The sequence below is a fragment of the Maylandia zebra genome, linkage group LG14 (genome assembly GCF_041146795.1).
Source record: "Maylandia zebra isolate NMK-2024a linkage group LG14, Mzebra_GT3a, whole genome shotgun sequence".
Taxonomy (NCBI): domain Eukaryota; kingdom Metazoa; phylum Chordata; class Actinopteri; order Cichliformes; family Cichlidae; genus Maylandia; species Maylandia zebra.
The window spans coordinates 2,133,892-2,145,892 of NC_135180.1; the positions used below are offsets into that span (position 1 = coordinate 2,133,892).

Below are 12,001 nucleotides of genomic sequence, written 5' to 3' on the forward strand. Positions count from 1 at the left end.
CGAGTGCTGGCAGGGTGGAGTGGGTGGAGACGAGTGTCAGGGCTGATTTGTGACAGGACAGCATCAAGAGTGAAAAGTTAGGTTTACAAGATGCAGTTTCATGTATGTTTGCACGTGTTTAAATCACACCTATTTTCCTAGAAAATGTAAACGAGGGGTAGAGCAACACTTTTGCACAGTAGCTTTAATGATGTATGGTTTGGAGACAGAATCACTCAGAAAAAGACTGGAAGGAAAGAGTGAAAGTTGCTCTCCAGAGTCAACATCTGGGTTGTCTTTGGGAGTCCTGAATGGACAAGATGAGAAATGAGTAGATCACAGGGACAGCTCAGGTTGAGTGGTTTGGACACAAAGTTAGAGAGACGAGGCTAAGATGTGCAGAGGGATCGTGAATACACTGAACCAAGGATGCATGAAGAGAGAAGGAACACCAAAGAAAAGGTTCATGTAAGAAGTCATGCAGAGAGCTGGGGTTACAGAAGAGGATGCTAAAGATGAGACAATACAGAGGCAGATGGGGCACTGCAGTGACCCTTAAAGGGAAGAGCCAAAACAAAAAGAAGATATTAAATTAATTTGTCTCAATAGTGCCCTCTTGTGGTCACAATAGTAACAGAGTGTAAAAGGATGGAGACTTGCTCAGTTTTGTGCCAAAATAAAATGAAGGTTTAAGAAAAAAAATGGAATATTACATTTTAAGAACACATCTTTTAATTTTAAACAACAAATTACATCAATATTTCCTCACAAAGTGAATGTTAACCGACTGTAAAAATAGAATCCAATTCACACACTGCTCATAAAAGAGATAATAGATCAAGCCAAAGGTTACTGTTTTATTCATCTTTATGAAACAATAAAACAAGATTCATCTGATCATGAACATCTGTGAAAAGCACTTTTGTTTCTTTGGAAGGATCTTCCATAGCGAGGTCACAGTGTGTCTAGTTATAGAAGCCTCTCCAGTACCAGCAGGTGCAGTTGAGGCCCGCTGCAATGAGCAGGATGACCAGCAGGGCGATGAGGAGACCGAGGCCGATGATGGTGGCAAGAATGGCCCACACCAGGGTCCTCTTGGACATGTCAATCAGCGGCGACGTGAGGGCCATCCGAGCCCTGCGTGCCCGCTGGCGGTTCTGAGGAGGGTACCTGGCCAAGTTAACGCTCTCCATGCCCAGTGACCGGACCATGCATGCCCTGTGGTGGCTCAGCTGCTCAAAGGTGTGTTTGCCATGGTAGCGTCCCATACCACTCTGACCTGGAGGGGTGACACACAAGTCAGTCGTGTCTTCTAAAAGGAGCGCTTCATTTGTGATTTGTGCTGTCAGTATGTGCTCACACATGGACTGTAACAGGGTGAGAGTGACTTTTTCTTGCATCAGTGATCACAGTGCAAATGTGCTCCTGATGTAAAGATCCCCAATATTGTGTATGTGTCCCCATACATCACTGAAGGTTTAAAAGGTGAACTGGCTGATGTTAGTAGTGTGAATGATGTAACACTTAGCTTGAATAGTTTTATTGCTCGCCCACAGATTTGCACAGTGGGTCAGTTTGTGATTGTAGGGTCATTTTTTAACTCAAATGAGGGAGACTACAACACAGCCCGGAGACAGACAGACAGTCCTCTCTACATGTCCAGCCAGCTTGCAAGCACAGCCGTCTCCTCCAGCCAGAGATGCTGAATAATAACACATTTAATGTTGGAGGGCAAGCTTACACATGGGAAGTCCAGGTTTCAGTAAGATACATGAAGATAGATGCTATTACCGAAATAGGCAGTGTTCTCCAGAACTCAAATTTGATCTCAATCTTGTCCAGTATAATTTGCTTCATATAACACTTTTAACTGTTTGTAATCTCAGCTCCTGAATGTATTCGTATTCAGGCTTCTTGAAGAAAGTCTTGCTCACTAAGCACAACAGGCATCAGCTCAGAATCAGCTGTAGTTCCAATAAATGTGTGGAACAGTTTTCTCAAATCTGCAGGAGCTGTCGATGAATGTTTGCTCACTGCTCCACAGCACACACAGAAAAACGGAGCAAGTTTTATTAAAAAGGACTCGACTCAAAGAAAAACACCCACAAATATCCTGAGAAAGGAGACGGAGGTGGGTTAAAGTTAAAGGTTCACTTCTGCTGCCAGCAGATAACAGCTACTCACTAGTAGCTTAAAGGTAACACAAATGTGACTTGACACAGTAAAAGTTCACGACTCAGTGCTGGCCCGCTCACTGACTGAGCAGCTCTTCACAAGCTTGACTCACTGCTGAATGAATGGGTGGCAGCTGAGCTCCTGGAGGCGACAGGACACACACACACACACACACACACACACACACACACACACACACAGCGCAAAGAATAGGAGGGCTGTCCGTGGCATGTCCAGTAACCAACAAGTTAGCCAATGAGCAAGCGGTATCACACTCGGACCCGCTTCTCTGCCTCCCTTTCTTTTTAAAAACAATGTTTAGCTGCATCCATCTTTGATTGTTTGTAGTTTTGTCTGTCATCTGACATCATGGTTTAGCTGACACTGTTTCATCTGATGTTGTGTTTTTTTGTCTAAAGTTGTCACATTTTGTGAAGCTTTCCCACTTCAAAGCCACACTTTGAAGTCTTCCTACCTACGCCACCGAACGGGAGGGAGTTGAGTGTATAGTGCATCATGACGTCGTTGACCGTCACGCCACCGCTCGTCGTCTCCGCAATCATTTTTTTTATTGCCTGTGAGAAACGTGAGAAGAAATCGTTGTAAGACGAGCACGAGGGACGCTGCTAACGTTAAAAGCTACTTAAAGATGGTTCCTTCTCACCTTCTTGTCAGAGCAGAAGATGTACAGAGCCAGGGGCTTCTCTCTCTCGTTGATGAAGGTGATGGCATTGTCCATGTCACTCACTGTAACTATGGGCAGCACGGGGCCGAAGATCTCCTCCTGCATCAGCCTGGAGTGGGGCGGCACGTCCTTCAGCACCGTTGGGGCTTTCAGTGCAACATCAACATTTATCAAACAGAGCACAGATGGATCTGCATCGCATGATTCAATCTGCATTTTCATTACCAATGTAGCGCTGTGAGGAATCACTCTGTCCACCCACCACAGGAGTGTAGCCCTCCATCAGCCCCATGATTCTGTTGAAGTGACGCTGGTTGACAATTCGTCCGTAGTCAGGTGAGCATTTTGGATCGGCACCATAAAACTCCTGGAATGGAGCAGAGAGGTAGTCTCAGTAAGGTTTCACACCGTGCAGCTCCACCTGTATGAGCGATGTCGCAGTGATTCTCTTTGGTTATTGGGTGCTTTACCAGAAGCGTTTGTCGGATGCACTCCACCACTCGGCCCTGGATGCACGGCTCACACAGAATGTAGTCTGGAGCGATGCACGTCTGCCCACAGTTGATGAACTTCCCCCACGTGATACGACTGCAAACAAACCAGGTGGAGAACAACTTTACAATATTCGTGTTTTGGTTCATTCTTAGAGGACCTTTATTCATTTTATTGAGAGTGTAGCTATCCCCCCCAAAATAAAAAAACAAGGAAAAAAACACCTTTTTCTTGCTTTGACATTTACTTCCTTTTAACTGAGAAAAGATTTGTTGCGGCCCCAGCAGGGCCTCCTCCTGAAGTTACCTGTGTGGGCGGGTCCTACCGTCTCTCCTGCCTTAGGTGCCGCCTTTTTCTTTTGTACAGCTGACTCACATCAGCAATTAAAGGTATTTAAATGGTGATAGCGGCTTGTAGTGATGGCCAAATGAAGCTTTCTGAAGCTTGTATTGAAAAACGGTTCATTACTCGAAGCTTTTCAACACAGTCCTCTCTGGTGACATCTGGTGGCCAAAAATACAAAGAGCAGCTTGAATCCACAAAATAAAACCAACTGCTTCATTATGACTGCCCACTCTACAGAGTGGAATTCTGTCTGATATTGGGCCGCCGTCGTGTTGCTTTGAACGCGTATTGTTTGGTGGTTAAAAAATGTGTTTTATTTGTTTAATAAATAGTTTTGACCAGTAAACTCTCCTTGTTATGCATCATGGTGTGGTCTGTCTTTGCTTGTGACTTCTTGATGTTGGTAAATACAATAATTGAAAAATACCAGGTTACATATAATAAACATATAATAATGTACAACACATTATGGAGTATGCTTCTGCTCTGAGGTCCTGCCTCCATGCACTTATGCAATTAATCGCTAGACGGGTGTATTTATAAATAATATTATATTAGGGAAATTTCCCAGACATATTTTTGACCTGGGGGTATTTGATTGTGAAATGGAAAAGGAAAATGCTTATGAACTTGCAAATTAAAAACATGATGCATTTAAGGTAACCCTTTCTCATTTTTATTTAAGAAGAGAATTTGTTCTAGTGTGCGATGGCCGAACCTGTTCCTTTTTGTGGAGATAATTTCTCCTGCCTTAAGGAAAATCCCTTCACATGGCACAGAGGAGGCTGGAGTGCAGAGAAACTGGTAGAGATGCAGGTATACAGTCTACCACACAAACGATCAGCTAAAGAGAATAAATAAATTCAATTGCTGCACATTTGGCAGACTAACATTTTCAGATTAATTAAACAATAAAATATATATTTTTACAACATTACATGTAAAGAGTCAAGTGGAAGTTTTTCTAAAGTTATTTAATGATATTTATATTATGGAAGCAGATTTTTGACATTTTACCTTTTTCCCGTTTTCAGATATAATAAACACGCACAAAACAAAAAGCAAACGGCCAGAACACAAAGCTGGAAAACCCACCTGATCGACAAAAATCAACTCAAAATTCTCCCACACAACAGAACCTCCTTTATTCCTCGCTGGCTCCAAATCTCTCAGTAGAATGATCAGTGGTTCGCTGTCACCATCAAACACTCCACAAATCCCACGAATGATTCACTTCCTTTTAAACCATTGAATCAGACACCGAAGCAGTTAGGCTCTAACTGAAGCTTCGGACGTCACCGATCACGTGACTCTGGCCAAACGAATCAAGCTTCAACGCAGAGCTTCTGAAGCAGTGTGTTGATTTTTTTGACGCACGCACCGGAGCGTCAGCTTCAAGCGGACCATCACTAGCGGCTTGTCCGTCTCTGTTAGTTGAGTTATTAGTAGAAACTTTAATAAAACTCTCGAATTTAACCCCTTTTGCCGCCCTGTCTCCTTTTTCTGACCCGCACACTTTTGTTACTTTTCCTGGACCCTTTTAGGGGAATGTAACAGATTCTGGTAACATCGAATGGTTCATGACATTTCTGTGAGTTTGATCTTTTCTATTTCGGTCCTTACAATAAAGAGTTTGTTGTTTTTTGTACAGTAGGCTTGACATATTTAACTAAATGACAGAGTTGGAGTTTAATTCAGTCCCAGGAGTTCCAGAAGAGTGGGTCAAAGTGTGCTGCGTTTAAGGACCTGTATTTTCCAGCTTTTTGAGTCCTTGTAATTGAAGCACAGGAAAAGGACTCAAACTAAGCTCTGTTTAACTGCAACCAAACCAAATGTATGTTTAAGTTCATTTACTCAATAAAACATCAAGGCCTAACATTTATGAACTGAAACCAAACAATGTTTGTCACGTTAGTCAAAATGTCCATGTGAATTTTTATACTCAGGAATTTCTTAACCAACATTTTAATATACAGTGAGGCAAAAAAGTATTTAGTCAGCCACCGATTGTGCAAGTTCCCCCACTTAAAATGATGACAGAGGTCAGTAATTTGCACCAGAGGTACACTTCAACTGTGAGAGACAGGATGTGGAAAAAAATCCATGAATCCACATGGTAGGATTTGTAAAGAATTTATTCGTAAATCAGGGTGGAAAATAAGTATTTGGTCAATAACAAAAATACAACTCTGTTAGAGTAAATAGTTAAACATTTGTCATTTTTATATTTACCATTTGTCTATTGTTTTTAACTCTGTGAAAGGAATTCTTTCTTTCCTCCCATCCCCAGATTCTCGAGGTTCTGGGTGCAAGGTTGAAGTGTTTTATCACAGGAACATCCTTTTGAAGGTCTGTTTGATGTTTGGTAGAACTTCCCACCCTTTGTATGGTTTGACTGTGTTATCTATGGTAAACCATACATTGGGTGTGGGGGAGACTACCCTCTTTATGACCAAGGATGTTGTTCCTGCTTTTAGGTTTTATGACCCTTTGATCAGCAGGAACAAACAAACACACACACACACACACACACACACACACACACACACACACACACACACACACACATTTACATACAGTCCTTGTCTATGTAACCAAAGGGGGTTGCAAGGGGAGGTGTTTTGTAAACTATTGTTTGAAGTTTGTCAATAAAAAGGCGGCGAGAGGAGGCCACCATTGTGGTCATTTCGACGTGCTGGTCGCAGATGAGAGGCCTCCCTTGCGCAAGAAATCGATCGAACACTGTTGCCTTGTTTTTCTTTCATGGGAATAAGTCCTGGATACAGCGGGGTCTGAGTTTAGACCCAACAAACTCAGTACTTTGTAACATAACCTTTGTTGGCAATAACAGAGGTCAAACGTTTACTATAGGTCTTTACCAGGTTTGCACACACAGTAGCTGGTATTTTGGCCCATTCCTCCATGCAGATCTTCTCGAGAGCAGTGATGTTTTGGGGCTGTCGCCGAGCAACATGGACTTTCAACTCCCGCCACAGATTTTCTATGGGGTTGAGGTCTGGAGACTGGCTAGGCCACTCCAGGACTTTCAAATGCTTCTTACGGAGCCACTCCTTTGTTGCCCGGGCGGTGTGTTTTGGATCATTGTCATGTTGGAAGACCCAGCCTCGTTTCATCTTCAAAGTTCTCACTGATGGAAGGAGGTTTTGGCTCAAAATCTCACGATACATGGCCCCATTCATTCTGTCCTTAACACGGATCAGTCGTCCTGTCCCCTTGGCAGAAAAACAGCCCCATAGCATGATGTTTCCACCCCCATGCTTCACAGTAGGTATGGTGTTCTTGGGATGCAACTCAGTATTCTTCTTCCTCCAAACACGACGAGTTGAGTTTATACCAAAAAGTTCTACTTTGGTTTCATCTGACCACATGACATTCTCCCAATCCTCTGCTGTATCATCCATGTGCTCTCTGGCAAACTTCAGACGGGCCTGGACATGCACTGGCTTCAGCAGCGGAACACGTCTGGCACTGCGGGATTTGATTCCCTGCCGTTGTAGTGTGTTACTGATGGTGACCTTTGTTACTTTGGTCCCAGCTCTCTGCAGGTCATTCACCAGGTCCCCCCGTGTGGTTCTGGGATCTTTGCTCACCGTTCTCATGATCATTTTGACCCCACGGGATGAGATCTTGCGTGGAGCCCCAGATCGAGGGAGATTATCAGTGGTCTTGTATGTCTTCCATTTTCTGATGATTGCTCCCACAGTTGATTTTTTCACACCAAGCTGCTTGCCTATTGTAGATTCACTCTTCCTAGTCTGGTGCAGGTCTACAATACTTTTCCTGGTGTCCTTCGAAAGCTCTTTGGTCTTGGCCATGGCGGAGTTTGGAGTCTGACTGTTTGAGGCTGTGGACAGGTGTCTTTTATACAGATGATGAGTTCAAACAGGTGCCATTCATACAGGTAACGAGTGGGGGACAGAAAAGCTTCTTACAGAAGACGTTACAGGTCTGTGAGAGCCAGAGATTTTCCTTGTTTGAGGTGACCAAATACTTATTTTCCACCCTAATTTACCAATAAATTCTTTACAAATCCTACCATGTGAATTCATGGATTTTTTTTTCACATTCGGTCTCTCACAGTTGAAGTGTACCTCTGGTGCAAATTACTGACCTCTGTCATCATTTTAAGTGGGGGAACTTGCACAATCGGTGGCTGACTAAATACTTTTTTGCCCCACTGTATTCAGCTTTCAAGAGTTTTCATGTTTCTTGTTGTATCCAGGTCACAGTGGCTGTTTCAGTGATAGTTACTGAGTTGTGATTTAAAAAGTGCATGTGCTATACCAGCATCCACTGAAACATATAGAAGTATTAATGTACGTTGTTGGGGCTTGGAGAAGGTTGTAAGTTCTGCTATTATTGCGCTGAGCTTCAGTCACCCTGATATGTACCTGCAGACACAGTCAGCGCCTCTGTGCCCGCTTTGATTATCAGACTTTTAAATTCCCGTGTCAGCAGCTGTAATTCACTTCGTTTGGCTAAATGTGGATTACCGGCAGGCGACCCTGATGTTGCAGTTCTTGTCGATGTAGCAGGGGCTCTTCCCTCCCAGCTCCAGGGTCACCGGGGTGAGGTGACGAGCTGCAGCTTCCATCACCAGTTTGGCCACTGTGCTGCTGCCCGTGAACACGATGTGGTCAAACCTGAGCCTCAGCAGTTCCTGGGTCTCTGACACACTACCTGTCACCACTGGGTACAGATCCTGCAAAACAAACACATTTACTGATATATAAGTTATTTACATTAAGCACAGAGTAACTGACTGTAATATAGGTCATGTTTCCAAACATATAGTGATGGGAAAATCTCTACTGGGGAGGGGGGGTCACACTTACATGTTTCAGATTAAACAAATTCTAATATTAGAGAGTGATAAACCAAATAAATGCAGTTTTAAATTATATATTAAGTGGAAAAGGCTCGCACACTCATGTCTGATTATCAGACCTGAAGAATCAATAAATCACTTAAACAGAACTCGAGTCACAAAGTAAAGTAGGCTAAAAGCAACACATCACACCATGATCTGAAGAAACAGATTAGAAACAAAATCACTGACATCTGTGCGTCTGCATCAGCAACTCATCCAGGAGGACACCCACGAACCCACAACAGCATCTACAGAACGACTACTTTCCTCAGCTAAGGTCAGAGTTCACGATTCAACAGGATGACTGTTCGTGCTCAAAAACCCTCCAGCGTGGCTGACATGAAACAGTAGAACCTCACAAACGCTTGACTGGAATTAGGTTTATTAGGTTTAGGACGAAGTTACCCTTTCCCACAGGGCAGGGCAGGTTTGCAGAGCTTTTTTCCTTAATAAATGAAATTATCATTTAAAAACTGCATTTTGTAATTGCTTTGGTTATTTTTGTCTATTGAACTTTGTTTTTTGATCATCTGAAACATTTAATGTGCAAAAATTCCTGTTTTGTAGCAGCATATTCAGCGAAATGGCAACAAACGTTGAATCCTGTGTGTCATTGGGGTCTAAATAATAATAATAATAATAAACTTTATTTATAAAGCACACTTAAAAACCAAGGGTATGCCAAGGTGCTTAACAAGTAAAATAGAGTATAGGAGGAGGATAATAGAAATAGGACCAAAGCAAGTACTAAATATGCAAACAGATAACTGTCACTAATACATAGGAAAGCAACAGGTACAGAGCAAACAAGAATTTAAATGAGCATAGAAGTGCATGATATAAAATCATAAAAGAAATATTAACTAGAGGGAAAGGCAAGATTGAATAAGTGGGTTTTTAATCGTGATGTCTGAAGCACTGTAGTATGATGGCTCAAGGCTTTAATGCATGAACAATAGACCTGGTGTTCAGACCTTGTCCAGATAGCGAGGCAGCAAAGCCCGGAGCAGCAGCGACGAGCACTCGCTGAGTTCCGATGGCTTCACCACAGCTGCGTTCCCTGCAAAGAGAGAACAGTTTTCCATGAACGGGATGAGATCACCGTGTGACGCAAAGCCGGCGTGCAGGAGGCTGAGAATGCAGAGAGAGAGGCAGTCAGATGCACTCTGTTTCCATTAGTATTTTATTTTTTGAATCGGTTTTGCAAAAGTTGAACGACAGGGAGCAAAGACTGCGTTTCTGAGCCGTCAGCTGACATGTCTGGTACCGAGACAAGCTGATCAGCTGGGACTCTGACTAGGACCAGTTTATCAGTTACATCGATTGTTTCTGTATTTCATGGAGCTCAGCTGACTTTTTTACCTACATTTAAAAGAAGAGGATGTTATGTAGAGTAAAACATTCCCACTGTGGGTGATTGCCTTGTTAGATCTGTTAGAAATACAAAATACATTTTGGGTTTGATAAAGTCTAACATGACAGAATCCAGCTGCACACAACTGAAAACAGCACAGTGACTGTGACACCGGGTTGCGGCCGTGCCTTCTCAAAGCCATCTCAGACTGCTGTTATCAGGGGTACGTGACTGTCGCAGGTGTGGAGAGAGTGTCTCCCTACCTGCAGCAATGGCGCCAACAAGTGGCATGAGAGTAAGGCCCCAGGGGTAGTTCCAGGCCCCGATGATGAGTACGACTCCCAGCGGCTCTGGCTGGATATAAACCTCATCTGATATCGTGAGGAGGTTCTTTTCTGCCGGTCGCGGAGCAGCCCACTCTCCAAGCTTCTCAATAGCCAGCTTAATCTCGTTCTCGATTCCAATCAGCTCCAGGAGTGGTGTGTCATACTGACTCTGCAGGAAACCCAACACAGTTAAGCAAGCAAACGAGCCCCGATATACACATTGTATTTCACATCTTATTCTTAGTCTCTCGTGTCTGCTAACTCTGTTGATGTCCTGTTTGAGAGCAGTGGCTATCTCCGTCTCTTTCTCAGCGATCATCCTCTGCAGGGCGTGGAGCTGCTGCAGTCTGAACTCTAGAGGTCGAGTCCTGCCGCTCAGGAAGGCCTCCCTGGCCCGCTGCACTGCCTGCCTCTCCATACACACACCTGCATGAGAACAGAAAAGCGTTTGTCCACAGGACTCTCAAATGTTCACAGATAAGCTGTCGTTCTAGCAGAGGTGTTGCAAACATTTCTGCTGTCACCAGGAAAGCCTGTCTGCCCTCCTAGCTTACCTTAGAGTGAGCATGTGCGCTCTGCCGAACTAATGTTTTACTCTCAGCAATTTGAAGAGCAAAACAGACGACTGTAGGTTACAGAGTTTAATCTTATCAAAGGCTTTACAGACAGACAGCAAAGTAATAAAAAGCAGCCTCGAGGCGCACAAGCAAGAGACACCACACACACACACACACACACACACACACACGCACACACACACACACACACACACACACACACACACACACACGCACACACACACACACACACACACACACGCACACACACACAACAAATGATTTGATAAACAACTGACACGTCTGAGAAAATGAACTGAAGTTTATCCACGTAAAACAGGCAAAGGTAGATTTTCAGCCCCACGTGTTACTACTGTGGACACTTTGCAGTCTGTTAGTGTGTCCGGCATCGAAACGCAGTGAACACTTCATGCCTTACAGTCATAACTGACATAATGTCAGTGACAAAGTGGAATAACAAACGTAAAATATACTTTAGTTCCCTAAAATAAAGAACTTTAGAAGAAATAGACACACTAAATTTAAAAATACACGTACGTGACAAAACGAAGTCAAATAGAACATGTATCCTGTATGATGCATGTGTTTTATTGAGACTGTCACATGTTTGCATAGCTGATAATAACTGTGCTGTGATAAAGTCTTAATTGTTGCACGCTGAGAAAAATACCTGGCTGTATGTTGCTTGCTGACTGACGCAAACTCCCTGAAAGATGAGTAAATAAAAATGAAGCGCTCCGCTGGTGTTCGCGGACCGGACGAACAGCTCACATCACTACAGAAAACTGATTCTGTCCGCTAAATGCCGCACAGCTCGTCATTTTACAATTAATCAATCGCGTTATTGATCACCGATAATTCACCATGGCGCCCACTGTCAAAGTCTGAAACTTACCGAAGCTCAGGTGCAATTGTTCCTCGGATATAAGCTGCAGTCCGTCACTCGTGTGATCTCACGGACGCGCTGCGGGATCCCTCCCTCACCCAGCGCCCTCACCCAGCATTGTCCTGTGTTCATCGGTCACGCTGCTCTGGGATCAGTTTACCGGGGTAGATTGGTTACCGTGTCCGAGTTCACTGAGACCGATAGCGTCGTGCGCATGTGCACACCCCACTTCAGCTTGGCTCATCTTAATAGCAGTCATTCAGTCAGGCAATCTATTACAGCCTTGAGGT

At 43.7% G+C, this 12,001-nt stretch overlaps 1 protein-coding gene across 2 annotated transcripts; it reads right to left on the bottom strand.

Moving 5' to 3' along the window:
- Nucleotides 1–415: 415 nt before the first annotated feature.
- On the bottom strand, nucleotides 416–11,906 carry LOC101478333 (aldehyde dehydrogenase, dimeric NADP-preferring). Of its 2 annotated transcripts, none has more exons than XM_023152389.3 (10): nucleotides 11,496–11,615; nucleotides 10,510–10,673; nucleotides 10,185–10,416; nucleotides 9,542–9,627; nucleotides 8,191–8,399; nucleotides 3,310–3,427; nucleotides 3,065–3,206; nucleotides 2,819–2,985; nucleotides 2,630–2,729; nucleotides 416–1,258 (listed from the first exon to the last, which is right to left on the bottom strand). In XM_023152389.3, exons 2-10 carry the CDS (start codon nucleotides 10,663–10,665, stop codon nucleotides 945–947), a joined length of 1,524 nt encoding a protein of 507 aa, XP_023008157.1. In that variant the 5' UTR covers nucleotides 10,666–10,673; nucleotides 11,496–11,615; the 3' UTR covers nucleotides 416–944. The 2 variants fall into 2 exon arrangements, with proteins under 2 accessions (XP_023008157.1, XP_004538026.1); XM_004537969.4 differs by lacking the exon at nucleotides 11,496–11,615 and adding an exon at nucleotides 11,721–11,906 and having other exon boundaries at nucleotides 430–1,258.
- Nucleotides 11,907–12,001: the final 95 nt, after the last annotated feature.

What these genes read in the sequence shown, in the direction of transcription:
- LOC101478333 (XM_023152389.3), bottom strand. Translation starts at nt 10,665, where the DNA reads ATGGAGAGGCAGGCAGTGCAGCGGGCCAGGGAGGCCTTCCTGAGCGGC. An exon ending in TGCCTCGCTATCTGGACAAG is followed by an intron (nt 8,400 to 9,541) that starts GTCTGAACACCA and finishes TTTGTTTTGCAG; the next exon opens with GATCTGTACCCAGTGGTGAC. An exon ending in TCTTCTGCTCTGACAAGAAG is followed by an intron (nt 2,730 to 2,818) that starts GTGAGAAGGAAC and finishes CGTTTCTCACAG; the next exon opens with GCAATAAAAAAAATGATTGC.